At 35.5% G+C, this 24,597-nt stretch overlaps 1 protein-coding gene and 1 non-coding gene across 4 annotated transcripts in view; one reads left to right on the top strand and one right to left on the bottom strand.

Annotated features, from left to right (window-relative positions):
• The window catches only part of STAG1 (stromal antigen 1), a 428,247-nt gene that overhangs the window by 211,647 nt on the left and 192,003 nt on the right, over positions 1-24,597 (bottom strand). For all 3 annotated transcript variants that reach the window (XM_013061415.2, XM_004762454.3, XM_045088872.1), the window contains one exon: positions 15,172-15,268. In XM_013061415.2, coding sequence (XP_012916869.1) covers positions 15,172-15,268 — 97 coding nt within the window. The remainder of the gene's footprint in view (positions 1-15,171; positions 15,269-24,597) is intronic.
• Positions 19,907-20,009, top strand: LOC123394625. Its single transcript, XR_006609378.1, has one exon. It is a non-coding gene; the product is annotated as a U6 spliceosomal RNA (small nuclear RNA).

Raw genomic sequence — 24,597 nt, 5'->3', positions numbered from 1 at the left:
AACATTTTAATTTATCCATATTGACTCTATAAGCCTAAAAATTTACATAATTATTTTACTGTTGGTCTCCTGAACCTTCTAAACATTCAGTAGTATTTTGAATTAGGTATCATACTTACTTCATTTCCTTGTCTAAATGTGTTGACTTATATCACCAAAATAATATTAAAGAGTTGTGAGAGTGGGCTACTTTGCCTCCTTTAACTTTGTGAAAATGACTCCATCAGTTTCCCCGGAGCATAATGTTGGTTTTATGATTAAAAAATTTTTCCCTTCCATTTTTTTTTTAAGATTTTATTTATTTATTTGACAGAGAGAAATCACAAGTAGATGGAGAGGCAGGCAGAGAGAGAGAGAGAGAGAGTAGCAGGCTCCCCGCTGAGCAGAGAGCCCGATGTGGGACTTGATCCCAGGACCCTGAGATCATGACCTGAGCCGAAGGCAGCGGCTTAACCCACTGAGCCACTCGGGCGCCCCCCCCCCTTTTTTTTACATTTACTTTCAGACTTTACACAAAAGGTTTAAGAAGGATACAAAGAATTTCTAAATTCCCAGATGTAAATATTTTTATTTGATTCATCCTTTCACTCCTCATGTATCCCTTTATTCTTTAATATTTCAGTGTATAACTCCCCCAACAAAAACAATTTCTTACACAACCATCCCATAATTATGAAATTAACACTGATGTAAAATACATATGTTCTAATCCACAGAACTAATTTGATTTCAGTATTTGTCTCAATAATACCTGTTGTGTCAAAAGAAAAAACCTAGTATTGCACACGGCACTGAGTTGCCATGTTTCTTCAGTCTTTAATCTAGAGAAGTTTCTGAGTATGTCGTACTGCAAACTAACTCTTTAAGGTGTTCAGAACAGTTATTTTAAAGAATATACCTCAACCTGACCTTGCCCGATGTTTCCCCATGAATAGATTTACGCTCTGCACTTTAGGCAAGAAAACTATGGAAAAGAATGACGTTGAGTTCTTTTAAGTGCACTCTGGGAAGCACATGCTATCAACTAGGTAAATAACTGGAAATATCTGCTTTCATCATTTGATTATGGTCAAATCTGTGTTTATAAACTATAAGGTTACTCTTTTACCTATTGTAATAGACATCTTGCAAGAAGACATTCTCAAACTAAGCAAATACTGTGTTCTAACTCAAGCATTCTCCTTCTAGTTTTAAAGCCCAACAACTGAATTCAAAAGTTACTTTACTTAGTACTTTTTACACTCTTCAGTTTGGGTATGTTATTTATGGTATGGCATGGTAAATGGTTTATATATTTCATTTGCAAACAATTTAGGATTTTTCTGAAAATGTGAAGCATTAAGGTAATTCCAGAAGTTAGGACTATTTCAAAGTACATTTCGGGAGCTTGGGAAGATGCAAAAGTATGAGGACTCTGAGATAACTTCATCCTACAGACATACCAAGGTTACAACTATATATACTATAACTCACTCTGAAAACAACCTGAAGCCTGAATGGCTATTCCAGATCTAAAGAAATAAAGAAAAAGTCACCTTAGGAAGGGTAGGAGGGGCAGAGAGCCAATCAGAAACAAACAAAAACAAAAAACAAACAAACAAAAAACATAGTGGAACTGCCCAACAAGCAAGAAAGGTATCACAGGAACAGATAAATTACCTGAGGAGTGAGTGGATCAAGCCCCATACCAGGCACCATCACCACCCTGGTCCTCTACACAAGAAAGATAAGGCCCCATTAGTGCCCTGCTTTGAAAATCAACAGGGCTTAACTGCAGAAGATCAAGAGTGCTACAGGAAATTGAGAAAATGGGATAATGCACAGTATCACTCATTCTGAGAGCCAGTCCTGAGATAGCAGTTTGCAAAGCACCTGTATTGGAAAGACGACGTATTTTATTTTTTTAAAGATTTTATTTATTTACTTGACAGAGATCACAAGTAGGTGGAGAGTAAGGAAGGCGGGGGTGGGGGGAGCAGGCCCCCCCGCTGGGCAGAGAGCCCAATGCAGGGCTTAAGCCCAGGCACCTAAGATCATGACCTGAGCTGAAGACAGAGGCTTAACCCACTGAGCCACCCTGGTGCCCTAACAAAGACTACATGCTGACTAATTTTAGGGTATGTGCCAAAACAGCAGGAATCTGTGAACCTTCTTCAGAAGTGGAAGTGCTGACAGGCACCATTTTTCTTGCTCTCCTTCAGCCTAGGTAGACCAATGAGATGACAAGACAGTTCTGATGCTAGCCATCTGTCTTGCTGGCACCAGCTGGCATCCAGCAAAGCGGCTCTTGGTCAGTCACACCCAGCAGCCAACCTCAGTTGAAACCAGTGTCCCCCCCAAAGTGGCTAGTGCCCTGTCATACTTGACAGACAGCCCTGGCCAGGACTGGCCACTCTTCCAAAGCAACCCCTGCCCTGGAAGGGGGTAAAGAGCCACCCCACCACCACCACCACCACTAACAGCACAAAAGCTGCAGCTAAGTCTCTCAGCCAGCTGTGGCTGGGAGCTAACCACACCCAACAAAACAACTGCTGAAGCTGCAACCAGAACACTAAGCCCACCAAGTCAAGGGACATCCCCGTCCACTAGTGTGCCCACAATAGCTAAAAATGCTCATTACAGCCAGTTGGGCTAGAGGCCAGTCACACCAAAAAAGCACAACCACAGCAGACGCAGCACAGTCACAATAGGAAGGCGCACACAGTCCATGTAGGGTAAACCCTAAATTTCCTAGTTTTGGTGACCTTGGGAAATTGAGTTAATAAACCCCACAGAATGCCTCCTATGTAAGGTCACTACTTTCAAAACCAGGAGATGTACCTGACCTACCTAATACATAGAAACAAACACAAAGAATAAGACAAAATGAAGAGACAGAAAAATGAAAAAAAAAAAAAAAAAAAAAAAAAAAAAAAAAAAGACAACATCTCAGAAAAACAACTAGATGAAATGGTGATAAACAATCTCCCTGGTAAGGAATTCAAAATAACAATCATAAAGATTCTCTCAGACTTGAGACAAGAGTGGATGAACTCTGTGAGAACTTCAACGAAGAGAGAAAATATAAAAAAGAACCAATCAAAGCCAAAGAATACAATAACCGAAATAAAAAATACACTAGAGATTATCAACAATAGATTAGAAGATTTAGAATGGATCAGTGATCTGGAAGACATCCAAATTAAAAATGAGAATAAATTAAGGGAACTCTGGTAGACATCAAGAGTACCAACATTCACATTATAAGGATCCCAAAAGAAAACAGAAAAAGGCAAAAAGATTATTTGAAAAATTTATGGCTGTAAACTTCCTAACCTGGAGAAGGAAACAAACATCTAGGTAGACAGAAAAGAGAGCCCATATACAATGAACCCAAAGAGATCCACCGCAAGACAAATAACTAAAATGCAAAATTTAAAGAAAATCCTAAAAGGGAATAAGAGAAAAAAAGCAATTAGTTACATACAAGGACATGCCAACAAGACCATAAACTGATGTTTAAAAAAAAAAAAAAAAACTTCGCAAGCCAAAAGAAGTTGTATGATATAATCAAAGTGCTGAAAAGAAAAAAACCTACAACGAAGAGTATACCACCTGGCAAGATTATCATTCAAAACTGAAAGAAAGATAAAGAGTTTCCCAGATAAAAGTTTAAAGGAGTTCCTCATCACTGAATGGGCTTTAAAGTTCTAGAAGAACTTGGTTAACTGGAAAAGAAAAAACTATTACAAGTAAAAAAACTGTGAAAAGATCTCACTGGTACAAGTAAAATCATGGTAAATGAAGTAGATAAACACTTATCAAGCTAATATGAGGGTTAAAAGACAAAAATACTAAAATCAATTTTACCTACAATAATTCATTAGGGAATACACAAAATACAAAGATAATAAAATATGACATCGTATACATAAAACATGGAAAGGGAGTAAAAATGTAATGCTTTTAGAATGTGTTCAAACTTAAGCGACCATCAACATAAAATAAAGTTATATACATAGGATGTTATATATGAACGTCATGATAACCACAAACCAAACCTACAACAGACATAAAAAATAAAGAGAAAGAAAAAAAGCATAATGCTAAGAAAGTCATCAAATCAAAAGGCAAGAGAGTAAGAGAAGACAGGTACAAAGCAGAACTACAAAATCCTAGAGGAGAACATAGGCTGTAACCTCTTTGACATCGGCCACTTCTTTCAAGACAGGTCTCCAAAGGCAAGGGAAACAAAAGCGAAAATGAACTTTTGGGACTTAACATTAAGACAAAAAGCTTCTGCACAGCAAAGGAAATAGTCAGAAGAACAAAGAGGCAACCCACAGAATGGGAGAAGATATTTGCAAATGACACTGCAAAGGGCTGGTACCAAGATTTATAAAGAATTTCTCAAACTCAACACCCAAAAACAAATAATCAAGTCAAAAATGAGCAGACACTTCTCCAAAGAAGACATACAAACGGCTAAGAGACACATGAAAAAGTGTTCAACATCATTAGCCATCAGAGAAACTCAAATCAAAACCACATGGAGATACCACCTTACACTAGTTAGAATGGCAAAAATCAACAAGACAAGAAACAACAAATGTTAGAGACGATGTGGAAAAAGGGGAACCCCCTTATACTGCTGGTGGGAATGAAAGTTAGTAAAGCCGCTCTGGAAAACAACAGGGAGTTTCCTCAAAAAGTTGAAAACAGAGATACCCCATGATCCAGCAACTGCACTGCAGGGTATCTATCCCAAAGATATAGATGTAATGAAAAGAAGGAGCACATATATGCCAGGGCTCATAACAGCAATGTCCACAACAGCCAAACTGTGGAATAAACCAAGATGCTTCATTAGACAAATGAATAAAGATGATGGGGTCCATATATACAATGGAATACAACTCAGCCATCAGAAAGGATGAATATCCACCATGTGCATCTACATGGATGGAACTGGAGGGGATTATGCTAAGTGAGATAAGTCACACAGAGAAAAACAATTATCGTATGGTTTCACTTATACGTGGAACATAAGGAGTAGCACAGAGAACATTAGGGGAAGGAATGGAAAAATGAAGCAGGGGAAATGAGATGACAAACCATGAGACACTATGGACTCTGAGAAACAGACTGAGAGTTTCAGAGGGGTAGGTGGGAGGATGGGTTAGCCCAATGATGGGTATTAAGGAGAGCACATGGGGCGCTGGGGTGGCTCAGTCGTTAAGCATCAGCCTTTGGCTCAGGTCATGATCCCAGGGTCCTGGGATCAAGCCCCACGTCAAGTTCCCTGCTCTGTGGCAAGCCTGCTTCTCCTTCTCCCACTCCTCCTGTTTGTGATCCCTCTCTGGCTGTCTCTCTCTCTCTGTCAAATAAATAAACTCTTTAAAAAAAAAAAAAAAGGAAAGAAAAAAAAGGAGGGCACGTATTACAGGGAGCACTGGGTGTTATATGCAAACAATCATGGAATACTACAACAAAAACTAATGAAGTACTTAAATAATGACTAACAGAACATAATAAAAAAGAAAAATCTGGGAAAAAAAAACTACAAAACAATCAGGAAACAGTTAACAAAGCAACATTAAGTACATATCAATAACCACACATTAAACACAAATGGACTGAAATGATCTAACCAAAAGGGCAAATGTAAACTAAAAAAAGACCCATCTATACCGTGACTACAAGAAACTCACTTCAGACCTAAAAACGCTTACACACTGAAAGTGAATAAAGAGAAAAAGATATTCCATGCAAATAGAAGACCCCCTCCCCCCAAAAAAGCTGTGATAGCAATATTTAGATAAAACAAAACAGACTTCAAAAGAAAGACTAAAACAACAACAGACAATACCTAATGGTAAAGGGATAAATCCAGCAAGAAAATATAACAATTTTAAATATCTATGTACTGAACATGGGAGTACCTTGATACATTAAGTAAATATTTAGAGGCATAAGGAGAAACTGACATTGATACAATAATAGTAGAGTACTTTAATACCTCACTTATATCACTGGATAAATCATTCAACCAGAAATTCAATAAGGAAATTCTGTCTCTGACCAGCACAATAATAGATGAGACAGACTTAACAGTTACATACAGAAAACTCCATCAAAATTTAGCAGAACATAGTTTCTGATTGCAAAATAAAAGATTCTCCAGGATAGATTACATGATAGGCCACAAAACAGGTCTCAGTAAATTTAAGAAGACTGAAATCTTATCAAGCATCTTTTCCAATCACAATACTATGAAACTTAAATCAATTACAAAAAAAAAAAAAAAACCCTTGAAAAAGACACAAACACCTACAGACTAAACATTCTACTAAACAACCAATGGGTCAAGAAAGAAATCAAAAAGTACATCACAAAATAACCTGACACAAATGAAATTAGAAACAGAGCAGTTCAAAATATTTGGAAAAGAAAAACTAGTTGTGCTAGAGAAGTTTACAGCAACACAAACTACCTCAAGAAACAAACAACAAAAAAGCTCAAATAATCTAAACTCACACCCAGAGGAAACAGAAAAAGAATGATTTTAAGCACAAAGTTAATAAAAAAAAAATAACAAGAATGGAAAAAACTTAATTACAGACAAAATAAATAATAGAAAAGATCAATAAAACTAAGATCTGGTTCTTTGAAAAGATCAAGAAAACTGATAAACTTTTAGCCACATTCATCATAAGAAAGAGGACTTTTTAAAAACCAGAAATGAAAGAAATTACAGCTACCACCACAGAAATACAAAAAGTAAGAGACTGCTTCAAAACATTATATACCAACAAACTGGACTACCTAAAAGCAACAGATAAATTCCTAGAAACACAAAATTTTCCAAGAATGACTTGGGAATGAAAAAGAAAATCTGGGCCAATTAGTAGTAATGAAACGGAATCAGTAATTACTAGCAATGAAACTGAATCAGTAATCAAAAACTCCCCAAAAACCAAAGGCCAGAATCAGATAGCTTCACAAATGCATTCCACCAAACATTTTAAAAAGAGTTAATACCTACCCTTCCCAAATTATTCCAAAAAGTTCAGGAGGAAAAAAATGTTTCTAAATTCATTCTCCAAGACCAGCATTACATATATACCCAAACGAGACAAAGACCCTAAAGAAAAATATATGCCAATATCCCTGGATATACATGCAAAAATCCTGAACAAAATATTAGCAAACTTAATTCAATTATGTATTAAAAGGATCATTCACTATAATCAAGTGGAATTTATTCCAGGGATGCAAGTGATGGTTCTATATATAGGGTCATTGATTTATCTGCAAATCAATCAATGTGATAAGCCACATTAACAAAATAAAAGGTTAAAAACCTTTATGATCCCCTCAAGAAATGCAGAAATAGGATTTGGCAAAATTCAAACTACATTCACGATAAAAACTCTGAAGAGAACAATGAAGAAACACTCCTCAACATAATAAAGGCCATATATAACAAATCGGTTAAAATCACAACGGTAAACAGCTGAAAGTTTTTCCTTCAAGATCAGGCACAAAACAAGGATGTCCACTGTCCCCACCTTTATTCAACATAGACTGTAAGTCCTAGCCACAGCAATCAGACAACAAAAAGAAGGAAAAGGCATCCAAATTGTTAAGGATGGAGTTAAGCTGTTATTATTTACAGATGACATGACCCTATATATAGAATACCTAAAGACTCCATCAAGAAACTATTAGAATAAATAAAATCAGTAATGTTGCAGGATACAAAATTAATATAAACAATCAGTTATGTTTGTATACACTAATAAGTAACTAGCAGAAAGAGAAATTTAGAACTGCAGCGAAAAGGATAAAATACTTAGGAATAGATCTAACCAAAGGAGGTGAAAGACCTATACCCTGACACTGATGAAAGAAACTGAAGACAGCAAAAACAAATGAAAAGATACAAAGATTTAATATTGTTATAATGTCCATACAACCCAAAGATTCAATTACAGATTGAATCAGATTCAATACAATCCCTATCAAAATATAAATAGCATTTTTTTTTTTTTTTACAGAACTAGAATAACCCTAAAATTCCTATGGAACCATAAATGACTCCAAACAGCCAAAGCAAACTTGAGAAAGAAGAACAAAGGCAACCGTTATTAGAATTCCTGATTTCAAACTATAGTGCAAAGCAACAGTAACCAAAATAGTACAGTACTGGCACAAAATCATATACACAGATCGACAGAAGAGAACAAAGAGTACAGAAATAAACTGATGCATATATGGCCAATCAATCTATAACAAAGGAAGTAAGAATATATACAATGTGAAAAGATAGTCTTCAATAAACCATGCTGACAAAACTGGGCAGCTACATGCAGAAGAATAAAACTGGACTACTTTCTCTGTTTAAAGATTTTTTTAAAGATTTACTTAGTTGAGAGAGAGAAAGCTGGACTACTTTCTTTTACCGTATAAAAAATAAGTCAAAATGAATTAAAGACCTAAATGTAAGACCTGAAAACATAAAACTCGTGAAAGAAAACATAAGCACTAAACCCCTGAACACCAGTCTTAGCAATACTTTTTGGGTTCTATCTCTTTGGGTAAGGGCAACAAAAGCAAAATAAACAACTGGGACTACGTCAAACTAAAAAGCTTTTGCACAATGAAGCAAACCAGCAATAAAACAAAAAGGCAATGTTAACAAATAGGAGAAAATATTTGCAATTACGTATCTGATGAGGTGTTAATGTCCAAAATATATAAAGAACTTATAAAATTTAATCTCCAAACAAATAATTTGATTTAAAAATGGGCAGAGAACATGAATAGACATTTTCCCCTTGAATACATAAGGAACATGAAAAGATGCTCAACACTAATCATCAGGGAAATGCAAATCAGAATAACAATGAGGTATCACTTCACACCAATCAGAATGACCAATATCAAAAAGATAAGCAATAACAAGTATTGGCAAGAGTGTGGAGAAAAAAGAAGCCGTATTGCACTGTGAGAATATAAACTGGTGAGCCACTAAGGAAAATACTGTGAAGGTTCCTCAAAAGATTAATAATAGAAATACCTTATGATCCAGTAATTCCACTTCTGGGTATTTACCTGAAGAAAATGAAAACACTAATTTGAAAAGATATGCACACCTATGTTACTGCAGCATTATTTACAATAGCCAAGATATAGGAGCAACCTAAACATCAATCAATAGATGAATAAGTAAAGAATGTGTGTGTGTGGGGGGGGGTGGTATATGTGTACACACACACAAACACAGACATGTGCACATGCACATGCTCAACAGAGTATTACTCAGCCATAAAAAAGAATGAAATCTTGCCATCGGCATGGCAAACTGATGGACATTCATATGACATGGTTGGATCTACAGGGTATAATGCTATGTGAAACAAGTCAGACAAAGAGAAATACCCTATGTTTTCACATATAGGTGGAACCTAAGAAACAAAACAAATGAACAAAGAAAACAGAAACAGACTTGTAAATATGGAGAACTGACGGTTGCCAAAGGGGTGGAAGGAGGAAGTAGGTGAAATAGGGAAGGGATTAAGACGTATAAACTTCTAGTTATAAAATAAATAAGTCACAGGAATGAAAAATACAGCACAGAAAATGTAGTCAACAATACTGTAATAACTTTGTATAGGTGAGAGAGAACTACATTTATCATGAGGAACATTTCATAGTGTATATAAATGTGAAACCATTATGTTGTACACCTGAAATTAATATTGTGTATCAACTATACTTCAATTTAAAAGAACGTATATTCAAATTAAGTGTCATCCTTTCACCCCAATTCCCTCTAGACTTTCCACCTCATTTACATACACACACAACACCCTGCAGGTAGCCTTTCAATATTCTGTTTGGTCTTTCCTGTTTCCATTTGCTCTAAAGAAGGTACATATATGTATTCCATTTTCCCCTTTCTTCCCAAGAAAGTTGCATACTGTAGACACTCTTGCACTTTGCATTTCGCCCTTAAAAATGTATCCTGAAAATCTCCCTGCATCAGTCCACGGAATTCTTCCACATTTTTTTTTACAGTGGAATTTTACAAAATTCCATTGTAAACCTCCCATGACAATTTACTTTATCACTCTCCCATATATGAGTATTTAAGTTGTTTCCAACATTTTGCCATAGCAAATAGTATTATATTAAGTAACACTGTGCCTTTATTTTCTTAATTCTGGAGGTGTATCTTCATGGCAAATTTACAGAAGTAAGATGACTGGCTGGATAAAAACAAATGCAGTTTTGGTAGCTATTGCCAAATCTCTTTCCATCAGAGATGTATCAACTTTTATACCAAGGAACAATGTAACAATGTCTATTTTCTAATAGCTTAATCAACAGACTATTGTAATTTTGAAATTTATCAATCTGATAGGTGATTCTCAGTGTAGATGACATTTGCCTTTCTCTTCTTCCTTATGTTTTAAGATATGCATACTAAATTGTCATTAGTTTTTGGGTTTATTTCTGGATTTTTATTATATTCCACTGATGAAAAAGACAGTGTGCTTTCTTCTTAATCATATTAAGACCATTCTATGACTTTTATCAAAATGTTCTAAAATCCATTTTTTCAAATGCCTCTTCAGAAACCAAGAAGATACTAGATAGGAAAATTGGCAAGGAGTGGAAACAGAGAATTCAAAGAAAAAGTAATAGAAATAGCTCTCAAGCCTCATTCAAAAGAGAAATACAAATTAAAACCATCCATATACAAAAATTAACCACAATCAACAACCTAAATATAAAGCTGTAACTATAAAACTACAGATTTTCCTTCACTTATGATGGGTTACAACCTGATAAGCCCAACATACATAAGTTGAAAATATTAAGTCAAAAATGCACTTAATACATCCGACCCACTGAATATCATAGCTTAGTCTAGCCTCCCTTAAGTGTGCTTAGAACACTTCATTAGCCTACAGTTGGGTAAAACTTTCTAATACAAAGCCTATTTTTATAATACAGTGTTGAATACCTCATGTACTTTACTGAATGCTGTACTGAAAGTGAAAAACAGAATGATCATAGAGGTAAAGAATGGTTGTGAGTGTATTGCTTGTTTACCACCAGTTATTACCTGACTGACTAGGCTCACTGCTTCTGCCCAGTATCAGGAGACAGCATTCTATCACATAGCTCTAAGTGCAAGAAAAGGTCAAAATACAACATTCAAAGTACAGTTTCGTTTTTCTTTATTATTATTATTAAAGATTTTTATTTATTTTATTTGACAGAGATCACAAGTAGGCAGAGAGGCAGGCAGAGAGAGAGGGAAGAGGAAGCAGGCTCCCCGCCAAGCAGAGAGCCCGATGCGGGGCCCGATCCCAGGACTCTGGGATCATGACCTGAGCCAAAGGCAGAGGCTTTAACCCACTGAGCCACCCAGGCGCCCCTCAAAGTACAGTTTCTATTGAATGTATGTTATTTCTACAACATCATAGAGTTTAAAAAATCACAAGTTGAGGGGCACCTGGGTGGCATAGTCGGTTAAGCATGGGACTCTTGGGTTTCAGTTAAGGTCGTGACCTCAGTGTCATGAGATCAAGCTCCATGCTGGGCTCCATACTCAGTGTCGAGCCTGCATTAGACTGTCTATCCCTCTCTCTTTGCCCCGCTCTGCCACCTCTCTCTAAAATAAATAAATAAATCTTTAAAAATAGATTTTTAAAAAATCCCAAGCTGAATCATAGTAAGTTGGGGACTGTCTTTATTTGAAAAAAAAAAAAAAAGGATACGTCTTCATGCCCTTTTATTTAGTAATGGATTCTTAGATTTATGAATCTAAAAGCATGAGCAAAAAATTTTAAAAAAGAATGAAATGGACTAAATTAAAAATTAAAACGTTTGAGTACAAAAGGATATCTTTAAGAAAGTGAAAAGCTACAAAATGGGAAGAAAGTAGTTCCAATTTATATATCTGATAAGGGGTTAGTATTCAGAATATACAGAGAACTCTCAACAATGCACAATAAAAGGAAAATAATTTAGAAATGAACAGAGGACTTGAATACACATCTCTGCACTTGATCTTAGCCAAAAGGCCGAGAAGTGACTGAATACACATTTCTTAAAAAAAGATACAGAAGGCCAACAGACACATGAAAATCTGTTCAAGATCACTGATAATTAAGGAAACACAAATCAAAGCCACAACGAGATACCACTCCAAACCCACTAGGGACACTTAAAATTAAAAAATTGGAAAACAGCAAGTGTTGGCAAGGATGTGGAGAAAAGGGAACCCAAGAGACGGTTGGTGGGCATGTAAATTGGGGCAGCTACTGTGGTAAACAATATGGACAGGAGGTGAAGAAATAAGAATCCTTTTAACATTTTTTTTACAGGAATATAAAATGCTACAGCTACTGTGGAAAACAATTTGATGGTTCCCTAAAAAAGGAAAATAAAACTACCATAGGATCCAGGAATTCCACTCCTATGTATTTAACCCCCAAAATCAAGAAACAAGTACTCAAACAGAATTTGTTCATAAATGTTTATAGTTGTGGAAATAATCCAAATGTCCACCAACAGATGAATAAATTTAAAAAATTGTGATCTATACCACAATGCTATTCAGCCATTAAAAGGAATGAATTATAGATACATGGCACTACCTTGACAAACCGTGAAGATATTATGGTTAGGTAAAAGAAATCAGACACAGAAGGTCTGATGTTGTAGAACTACTTTTATATAGGATGGCCAAAACAGGCAGATCTATAGGAACAGAAAGGAGATTAGAATTTGCCAAGGGCTGAAGGAGGAGAGGCAAATGGGAATGAGTAACTTAATACATATGAGGTACACTCCTGGACTGATGAAACGTTTTGATACTAGAGAGAAGTTGTTGCTCAACATTCAACATTGTGAACATGGTAAAAGTTGCTGAACTGTACAATTTTAAATGGTTAATCATAATAAATAAATAAATAAATAAATAAATAAATAGGCTGATGTATGTTAAGTGAATTTGACCTCAATTTTAAAAAATCACATTGGCACATCATTTTTACATCTTTCATAAGGCTGATCCCAAAATTTGATAAAAACATTGCTGAAGAAACCAGAAGAAACATTCTCATGGATTACCAATGGGAATAAAAATGGATACAATTCATATAGAAGTTAGGCAATATCTGATATAATTTTACAAACACATTTTTCTACATTCTTGCACAAAGAGCAAATAAGGTATACACAAATCAATTCATTACAGTACTGTTTGTAATAGCAAAAGACTACAAATAATGCAATGGGTTTAATAGAAGACCAGTTAAATTAAATTATTGTACATACACACAAAAGAATGCTAGGATGCTATATTTAAAAAGCTCCTTATACATAAGTATCTTTTGTGTAAGAGTGGTGGAGAAGGAAAGTATATTCCTAGTTAAACATAGAGAAATTAGATAAATAATGCCAACAGACAGATAACTGGAAGTTAAATGCAGTTAACTCTACGGAGATAGATGGGAAGGCAGGAGGTGGTAAGACTTTTTTGTTTCATATATTCTAAAGCTTTTTGGTCTTTTGAAAACTGGGAATGAATTAAAAAAGGAAAAATTTTTTTAAAAAAAGGAAAAAATTTAAAGACTGCCAATTGATTTAAAATCAAATCCAAATCGAACAGAACACTTAACACAGATGACATAATACACTTAAACTACTTTATCACTCAGTTATTGCCTTTAAAACTACAAAATTAACAAAGTCACCTTCCTCCAAATAGCATAATCTCCTGCCACTCTTCACCAATCTCAATCCTCTCAGATTAAGGTTCAGCCTCTATTTATGCCTGAGTGTACCCTGTTTTCTTGTCTTAAGGCAGTTATACATAATGTGTTAACTTGGACCTTTCTCAACCCCTTTAACTTTCTTTTTCTCAGCCTCAGTCTCACCACAGACTTTCTTTCTCTGAGATGCATTTTCTTACAAATATTCTAACATTTACACATACACAGAGATACAAAGCCTGGGCAAAATCAGAAGTCCCTCTTTGTTATTACTATAGTGTCTTGTCTTTAGAGACACAAATACCAGACTGAGACAAGCCTGACTCTGAATCTTGAGTTTGGCACTTAAACTAACTGTATGATGTCCAAAAACTTACATCACCCCTTTAATCTCAGTTTCATTATCTATAAAAATCGTAACTGCCTGATCTGACTATTAACTAATATATTAAATGAGCAAATTCTTGTAAAACACAAAGCCAAATAATGACATAATATTGTCATTAAATTGTAACCAGTGTTATTACTCTTAAGAAGGCACTATTGGTATATTTCCCTCTCTGCTCCTTGTAATAAAACCTCCTTTGAAAACTACACAGACTCTAATACTGCAGAGACTGTCTTGAGTATACTCTGGAAGAGTGCTTAGTTACAGGATAGGTGTTCTGTAAATATTTGATAAACTACTTGTGTCAATACTGTGAGTGACAAACAGAAGTAAAAAAAGCCTTCAAGATATCAACTGTATTAGTGACCTTATTAAGATCACTGTACTTTCCGTGCTGAAAAGCAAAGAATGCTAATTTACCAGCTGATTTCCCCCATGTAACACATTATAATCTGTTAAGATTTATCTATTCCCGAGAAGAAAAATATCTATCAATATGATAAAAATAAAATTACATTTCATTTTAAAAAACTGTCTACAGATTTCCAATGGATGAATAACTTAAGAAACCTGATTCTGGTACTTATGTTACTTAAAGCAAATTATTAAGCTTCAAGTACTTTATCTATACATTGAGGGCCAAAATATTGACAAGGATATAAAGTAATGAATGTGAGCAACTAGCAAAATTCCTAATGTGGAGCATAAGTACAAATAAGATCAGTAAATATTAATTATAAAAGCTTGTAACTAAAAAGTCAGTTCACAAATTGAAACAAATTTTAGATTTCCTTTAAATTTTCATAAGTTTTTATATCTCTTGTTATTTCATAGCAAAACTGAACAAAAATAAGATGAAATAACCTTAAATAAGAATAATTTTTCTTATCAGAAAAAGATCAGGTCACAGTTACAGGATGGATTATATATAACTAAAGAAAGATGAAGTAAATTTAACACTGTTGGACTGACAGACTCAATGTAATTATTTATCCCAACATTATGTACCTCGACATCCTGAACACTGGATAAAAAAGTTGATTAAATCCAGAAGTGCGATGTCCCTGTCTTGTTTATATGATTCAATCCAGTCATCCACCACGGACTGTAGAAAAAAAATATATAAAAATGAAAACTTCAAAATAATTGATATTACAGCAAATAAATTTTTTTAAAAGTTTGTGATTTTTATCTGTGTGTGTCTACTTAATCACTTCTCTGTAGCCAAATAAAACTAAAGATTCCTTTATTTTTAAAGGTAATTAAAATATGAGTTACTAGGTTTCAAAAATTTGTTTAGACCACAATATAAATATAATAAGTCTAATAATTACTAAGCAACTATAGACACCAATATTCAAACCGCACTGTGAAAATAACACAAAAGCTAACCTAATTACACTTATACATAGATAGAAATTTTCTAAGTATCAAAAAAACCTATTTAATTAGTACTGCATAAAAAGAATACACACCATATATAACCAAATTAATTTTTGTCTGGAATGCAAGAATGAGTCAGTATTAGGAAATCAAATAATTCAATTTATGAAGTAAAGGAGAGAAATTAAATGATCATATTACTAGATTTCAAAATGGTTTCTGATAAAATTATGCAGCCAAGCTTAGTAAACAACTCCTAGAAAAACTAGTTAGATGAAATTAATATACAAACAAGGTAAAGACAAAGATTAAGATATATTTGTTGAAATGCTCAAGACATTTCAACTCAAAGAGGAACAAGGCAAGGATGTTTTAAGATTTTAGTTAGAACAAAAATTAGTAAAATGGTAATAAAGAAAATTCTCCCTTTCCAACAGTTGAAAAAAATACCTAACAGTCTCTACTAAAATGACTCAAAAGATTTACAATGGAAAAAAAAATCTGATAAGACAGGTGACAAAAGATAAATGTACAAAACAACTTTCAGATATTAGCAATATGTAAGAAATATAAATGGATGAGCAGTCTGTTCACAACTACAATTATCTAGGAATAAATTCAAGAAAGGTATAAATGTTATTGCAGAAAATAATGGAAACTCAAAGGATATGGGAAACCACCTAAGTAAGTTTCATATATGGAGTTAAAAAAATAAAAGCCTTATAGGTCTATCAATAACGTTTTCCTAAACTGTTAGGCAAATTTATACTGATTCCATATAGCATACTTGTAGGCAATACCGTTTGAGATTTCCTTTGGTGGGTGTAGGGTATCAGAGAAAATGTATGACAGTAATTTTTAAACACTCTTAAATTTTTACTTCTATATGGACATACAATTATATACAGTAAGATGTATGAAACTTCAGTTGCACCTTGATGAAATTTTACAAATACATACACCTGTGTAATCCTAACCATCATGAAAATATAAGACACTTCCAAAATGGAAATGGCTCCCTGATGCTCCCATCCAGTTAAAAAAAACATTCCCAGCTCAAAGGGTTTAACTACTATTCCCCAACAGTGGACATGTTTTTGAAATTCATATAGTTAGTCTCATTTTTTATGTTTGATTTATTTTAATCAAAGCTGTATCAGTTGTTATGTATATTAGTACTTATTTTGCATTGCTGGGTAGTGTCTGATTGTATTAACATACCATAATTTACTATCCATTTTACTATTTAAGGACACACTACTGTTTCCATTTTAAGGCTATCATGAATAAAATTGCCATAAACATGATTGCACGTATTTTGATGGGCATAAACTTTGTAGCAAACTTATTAACACATAGGATACATGTGTATAGATCGTTGGTAGATAATGCCATGCGATTTTCCAAAACAAGTGTACTAAGTTATACTTCCATCAGCAATTTATGAGATCTATCAATGTATAAGACTGGGTGTTCCACATCCTCACCAATAATATGTGTCATCAATACTATTAATTTAACCACTATGTTTGAGCATATGCCTTCTTTAATGATTTCTTACTACTGAGGAACAAGCACATTTCCTTTTTCCATGTGAAAGAGAGGACTTTTTAAAATTGCTAATCTATACAACACTCTGTTTCTCTGTCTCATCACATTAGTGTCTGGAAGGTTTTACTTTAAAAGTAAACAGAAAATAAGAGAAAATATTACAGCTCTAGAAGAGGATACAAAGAAAAAAAGGATACCATGAAATCTGTTCATGGTTCAGCTCTGCTGAATAATGTGTCAAGGACACATTGGCTAATAATGGTGGTGAGGATATAGAATGGATAAAGCAGGTCAAGTGATTTTAAGACTCACCACCCAAGCAGAAATGCTTTTTGACCAAGATAAGGAATTATGGCACAAAGCTAAAGAGGAAGCCATTTCTCCACTTCTACATGAGGCCCATAATTGTGAAAACACTCTGAAGATGGTGAACACATTTTAATTACCAAAGTGACAGTATGAATGTATAATCCTACCAGTTATATGTGAGGAGTCCAAAAACATTCTGAATAAAACTAGTAAACAGGGACTTAATGTCCTAAAGTATTTAAAGTACTAAAATTAAACACAAAGATATTAAAAACAATATAGACAGCATGTAATACAGGACTAGAAAATAGAGTGCAGAAATAAATCCAGGTATATACAGAACTTAAAGCTGTGACAAAAGAGATGCTTCAATTTTTGAGGAAAAGGAGTGGTTAATTTAATAAATGATTCTGGTATAATTGGTTATGCTTCTGAAACGAAAGATTTTTTTTTTTTTTAATGAAAGGAAAGATTTTAAAAGTTATCAGAAAGGGGTAAAAGCCAAACAATCTTAAGAACTAAACTCCAGAGAGTTAAATCCTTCTTGAATTGGCAGACATTGGTGGTTGTCAGAGGCAATGCCAAGTATGGGCATAGGTTGATAGATTACATAGCATTTCATAATATATAAGGCCTTGGCTTGGTCCAGGGGCCAGAATAAAACAGAAAACTACATAAGACACATCAAAATTAAATTGTGGGGAATCTTCACTAGAGAAAATATTTTTAAGTAGCCATACGGTACATACAGGGGACAATAGGCTAAGAAATATGGCACACATCTCATCAAAAAGAATAAAAGCCAAGGGATAATGGAAAGACATATTTAACTACTGAAAGAAAAAAAAAGCCCATCATTTGGTGAAAAAACCCAGCTTCCCTGTGATCCCACAAAGATCAATAACTGGACAGCAGTCCACAAACAACCTCAGGAGACATCTAAAGTCCATTTAGAACGTTTAAACAACAAGAAAAGTGAGGAATCATCACACAAGAAGGAAGGCAACTTCATTTTGCATGCATAATCCCATCACCCAAACTAACACCCCTTCACAGTGCTCAGAAGGAACTTCCTAGCTAAAAAGAGGAGAGGAAGAGTGTGGTGAGCATCCAGCTCCCCCAGCCTTGCAGGGCAGTGTGCAGAAGTCTAGCATTGGTTTCACCCCTAGATCAGCAACCCATGGATGTATTGAGCTTGCTAGGAATAAAGAATAAAAGCAAAACCTATTTATAGCAGACAAGCAACAAGAGCAATCACGGTTCACAGAGATCTACTCTGCAGACAAACTCCGCATATTTTATTACCGACAAAGCCAAATGTTGGCACAGTCACTGTGGACTCCCGTGGATCTTGACAGATTTCTCCCCACAGATATTTCTGTTAGCTGAAATCAGCTACCTGAGTCTCTCCCGGAAACTTTCCCCGCCACCACCAGATCTGCCCCATAGCCATGCAGGATCTTTATGGCTGCAGAAGTGTAAGATGCCAGTCACCTGAGTCCCTCTGCAGTCCCATGGGAGCCAAGGAACCACATAAGCAGCCAACCTGAGCATCTACAGCTAGATGAGTATGACACCAGCCTAGTGCCACTTCCCATTGCTCAGCGCTGTTCCCACATGCAGAGGTAGCCTCTCTAGCTATGTACCACTGGCCTAACACTCAGCACTGGTCTCCACTGCAGCATGAATGCACAAGGCTAGAGAAATATGCAGCCACTGGTGAGTGTACCAAAAGCCAAGAAACCCTTTAGCTACTGGTAGGCTCAGATCACACCCTGCCTTCTGTCACTGTCTGGTACCATGTTCCCACAACCCCTCTCCCCCAGCCCAAGTCCCATCCATGGCCTCCCACATCGTGAGTGCCTGGAAGGAGTATGCAACCACAGGAGACCACACTGCCAGCCAGGGCCTCTACAGCTACCAGTGAGTGCATATTTGGCTCTAGCCCTTGCGACCTGCACTGATACTTATTACTATAACTGTGTCTGAGGCAAGTCTCTTCCACTGCATAGACAACTGCAGCTACCCACCACAGCTGAGTGTGTGCACACCACTAGCTCTAGCCACGATCACTGCCTGCCTAAGTCCCTAGATACCAAACCTGAAGGTGTTATTTAGAACCCAAACAGCCCCTGCAGCCAGTACAGATCTTCCGCAGTTCCCCCTAAAATCTACCCAGTTGTCAATGCAGTAGAACATGGTGGCCTGAACCAAAAAGACATCATGCCTTCCTGGACCCAGTGCCATCACATGCCACATTTCTCACCCTACACCAGCAGACCAAGGTCACTGCATGATTAAGTGTGCCCTCATACACAGGTAAAAGGCTCCTCTTATGGAAGAGGTAACTGCTTCCTCATGCACAGACATGAAAACAAACAGCTTCAGGATTATAAAGAATCAAGGATGTATGTCTCCACAAAAGGAATGCAGTATACCTCCAGTAAATGGCCCAAAGAAATCCAGAAATTGTTGGACAAAGAATTCAAAATAGTTTTTTGTGCTTGCTTCTGTAGCACATATACTAAACTGAAATGATACAGAGATTACCATGGTCTTTATGCGAGGATGGCATGCAAACTCATTAAGCATTCCATATTAAAAAAAAAAAAAAAAATTGGGCGCCTGGGTGGCTCGGTGGGTTAGGCCACTGCCTTGGGCTCAGGTCATGATCTCAGGGTCCTGGGATCGAGTCCCACATCAGGCTCTCTGCTCAGCAGGGAGCCTGCTTCCTCCTCTCTCTCTCTGCCTGCCTCTCCGCCTACTTGTGATCTATCTCTGTAAAATAAATAAATAAATCTTTAAAAAAAAAATTATACACCTAGTCAGAGAGCTATAAGACAACAAAGATAAAAAAGATATCAGAAAAACTATATAATAACAAAATTAGAAGTTTAACAAAAAAAAAGAAAACAAGGAACAACAGAAATTTTGAAACTAAAGAATACAATGATTATAATCAAAGAATTAAATAAGAGTTTCAACAATGAACTTGAACTGAAGAGAGAATCAGTAAGCTAGAACACAGATCAAACAAAGTATCTAAACATAGCAGCAAAATGAAGAGTGAGAAGGAATGAAGACAGCGTATGGGCTTTGTGGCATGCTGAGAAATAACATATACATCACTGAAGTCCCAAAGGGAAAAGGAGAAGAAAATGTAGAAAGCTTATTTTAAAAAATAATGGATCAAATTATTTTATTTCTCTTTTGATTTCCTTTGACACACTGTTCAATAGCATGTTTTAGCTCCACAAATGTATGGATTTTCAGTTTTCTTCATGTAATTAATTTCTAGTTTCATACTATTGTGGACATAAATTAAATATGCTTGATATGAATTTAATCATCATTAAGATTTGTTTTCTGGCCTAGCATATGATCTATCTTGGAAAATAGTTCCATGTGAACTTGAGAAAAATGTATATTCTGTTCTTTTGGATGGAATATCCTGTAAATATCTGTTAGGACTATTAATTTGGCCTAAACTGTCATTTAAGGTTTCCTTACTCTGTATAAATGATCTACGAATTGATATAAATGGCATATTAATGGCATGTTAAAGTCCCCCACAATTACTGGAATGCTGTACATTTCTCCCTTGAGATCTATTAATATTTTCTTTACATATTTAGGTGCTCCTATGTTGGGTGTATAAATATTTACAAATGCTACATTACCTTATTGGATTGACCCCTTTATCATTATGTAACATGATGATCTATTATCTCATATTACAATCCTCATTTTTAAAATCTACTTTGGTTGGTATAAACAGAGCTAATCCAGCTTTCTTACAATTTCATTTGCATGGGATACCTTTCTCCATCTCTTTGATTTAAGGCCATGAGAGTTCTTATATCTAAGGAGAGTCTCACACCATGTAGATGATCTTCTTTTTGTTATCCATTCAGTCACTTCACTGTCTTCTGATTTGCAAATTTAGTCCATCTACATTTAAAGTAATTAATGATAAGTATGTACTTAATGACATTTTGTTAATTATCTCCTCCTTATATCTTTGTAGTTCTTCTCTATTATTTTCTTCTTAGCTTAAAAAACAGGAAAATGAAAATTTAACATACTAAAATTTATGGGGTGGGACAAAAGCAATTCTAAGAGGGAAGCTCACAATGATAAATGATTCCATAAAGAAACAATAAAAACCTCAACCTCAAATAAATAGCCTAACTATATACCTAAAGGAACTAGGGGAAAAAAATAAATAAAGCCGAAAGAAGGAAATAATAAAGATGAGAGTAGAAATAAGTGAAATAGAAACTAAAGATAACAGAAAAGATTAATGAAACTAAGAGCTGCTTCTCCTAAAAATTAAGCAAAACTGACAAACCTCAGAACTTGTCTAGAAGAAAGACAATTCAAAATCAGACATAAAAGATGTTATGACTGGTACCACAGAAATAGAAATGATCATAATACCATGAATAACCATATGCTAAGAAAATGGACAACTTAGAAAAAATGGATAAATTCTTAGCAAATAAACCTGCCAAGACCAAACCATTATCTAACCGAAAACCTGAACACATACTAGTAAGGCGGCTAAGTAAGTTATGAAAAGCCTCCTAACAAACAACAGTACACAAGTCAGCTTCACTGATGAATTCTACCAAACATTCAAATTAGGATTAATACAAATCCCTTCTAACAGAAGAGAAGGGAACTTTACCAAATTCACTCTGAGGCAAGCATTACCGTGATACCAAAACAAGATAAAGATACCATGCAGACAGGAGAAAATGGAAAGATAAATTCAAAATGCAAAAATAAAGAAACTATCAATCAAGAATACTTCACCTAGTAATGCTGTCCTTCAGAACTAAAGTGAAATAAAGACCTTCGCTAAACAAAAGTTGAGGGACTTCATCACCACAAACCTGCATTACAAGAAATGCTGAAAAGAGATTTAAGCAGAAATAAAAGGACACTGTTCGTAACATGAAAACATGACAAAATACAGAACACCTGGGTGGCTGTTGGTTAAGAATCTGCCTTTGAGGGGCGCCTGGGTGGCTCAATGGGGAAGCCTCTGCCTTCAGCTCAGGCCATGATCCCAGGTTCCTGGGATGGAAGCCCGAAAGGGACTCTCTGCTCACCGGGGAGCCTGCTTCCCCCCTCTGCCTTCTTGTGATCTCTGCCTGTCAAATAAATAAATAAAATCTTAAAAAAAAAAAAAAAATCGGGCTTTGGCTTAGGTCATGAGCCTGAAGTCCCAGGATTGAGCCCTACATCAGGCTCCCTCCTCAATGAGGAGTCTGCATCACCCTCTCCTCCTCCCCCAACTGGATTCTCTCTCTCCAATAAATAAAATCTTTAAAAAAAAAAAAATGACAATACAGGACCACACTATAAATGTAAACACACAGTCAGACTCTGAATCCCTAGTATTATAATATGGTAGTGTGTTAATTACTTTAGTATAAAGGACAAAACCATTAAAATATTAAACATTAAAACTATTACTTTAACTTCAATAAATACACAGTATAAAAAATGTAAATGTGACATCAGACACATAAACATCAGACTGAGGGGAATCTTGTAGAGATAACTGCATGCTCATGTTCACTGCATCATTTTTCACAAAGGCCAAAATATGAAAACAACCTAAGTGCAAATCAACAGATGAATGAATGAGGAAAATGCAGTATCTATACACTGGAATACTTTTCAGCCAACACAAAGAAGGAAATCCTGTCATTGTGACAACTGGATGAACCTTCCAGTTGTAATGATAAGTGAAATAAGTCAGACAGAGAAAAAAAATATACTGCATGATTTCACTTCTACAGGGAATTTTTTTTAAAAAGCCAAATCCAGAGAAACAGACATAGAGTGGTAGTTACCAGGGACTGGGAGATAGGGGAAATGGGAAGCAATCAGTCAAAGGATATAAACTTCCAATTATAAGATTAAAAAGTTCTGGGGGCAATGTACAGAATGAGGGTTATAGCTAATCACACTGTATTCTATAATCTTAAATGTCTCACCACCAAAAAAACAAAAACAAAACAAAAAAAAGCACCAAATAGAAATAATACAAGGGGATGGGTTGTTATTAGCTAATGCTATAATGGTAATCATTTTGCAACATACAAATATATGAAACCAAAGTTATACACTTTAAATGTACAAAAAAAAAAAAGGCAAGATAAAACCTTTTCAGACTAAGAAAACTAAAACAAAAGGAAGGAAATGGACTAACATTCCTCTTCAAAGAAAAAGATCATTCAGATTGGATGAAAGAACCCAATCACAAGATATCTACAAGAGACACACTTTATATACAGAATGACCTTAAATAGGTTCTACTGAAAGAATGAAAAAATATGTATCATGTAAACTTTAAGTATAATAAAGCTGTTATGACTATATTTATATCAGACAAAAGAAGAAATTAAAACAAGGAGTTTTACAAATATTAAAAGAATGAATTTATAATAATAAAGGGGTAAATTCACCATGAAGATACACATTATGAAGAAAACACATTATCAAAAGCTATGGAATACAGCTAAAATAGTGTTTAGAGAAAAATATATAGCTTTAAATATTTATGAAAGAAAGGTCTAATTCAATGATTTAAATGTCCACCTTAAGAAACTATATTACAGAGAGAAGAGACAAGATGGCAGAGAAGTAGCAGCCTGAGATGATATCAGGACGGAGGAGTCCAGCTAGATAATTATCAAACCATTCCGAACACCTACAAACCCCACAGGACATCAAAGAGAAGAAGAGGAGCAATTCTAAGAACAGAAAATCGACCACTTTCTGCAAGGTAGAATGTGCAGAGAAGCAAATCCGAAGGGACGGGAATATAGACTGCGGGGGGAGGGGCTGGCTCACAGTGGGAGGGGCCGGCTCCTGGCATGCAGTGGAGCAGCCAGCACAAAATTTGAACTTTCAGAAGTCTGCTCCACTGAGGGACATAGCGCCAGAGGCTAAGCAGGAATGGAGCCCTCAAGGGGACAGGGTGCCTCAGGTCTCCCGGAGGGTCGCTGAAAGATCAGGGCTGTAGTGTAGTGTAGCAGAACTTGCAGCTTTAGAGAGGGGAAGCCAACTACAAAGACGGAGCCGAGGAGTGTGCTCTCACTTGGGGTTACATTAAACTATGATCCATGGAACAGGTGGACCACTATTCTTTGAGCAGGGACCCCACAAGTGGCA

Source organism: Mustela putorius, unplaced genomic scaffold (genome assembly GCF_011764305.1).
Source record: "Mustela putorius furo isolate JIRA1106 unplaced genomic scaffold, ASM1176430v1.1 tig00003834_pilon_pilon_pilon, whole genome shotgun sequence".
In the NCBI taxonomy this organism is placed as follows: Eukaryota; Metazoa; Chordata; class Mammalia; order Carnivora; family Mustelidae; genus Mustela; species Mustela putorius.
The sequence above is the reverse complement of the archived record's forward strand: the minus strand, read 5'-3'. Positions and strand labels throughout refer to the sequence as shown.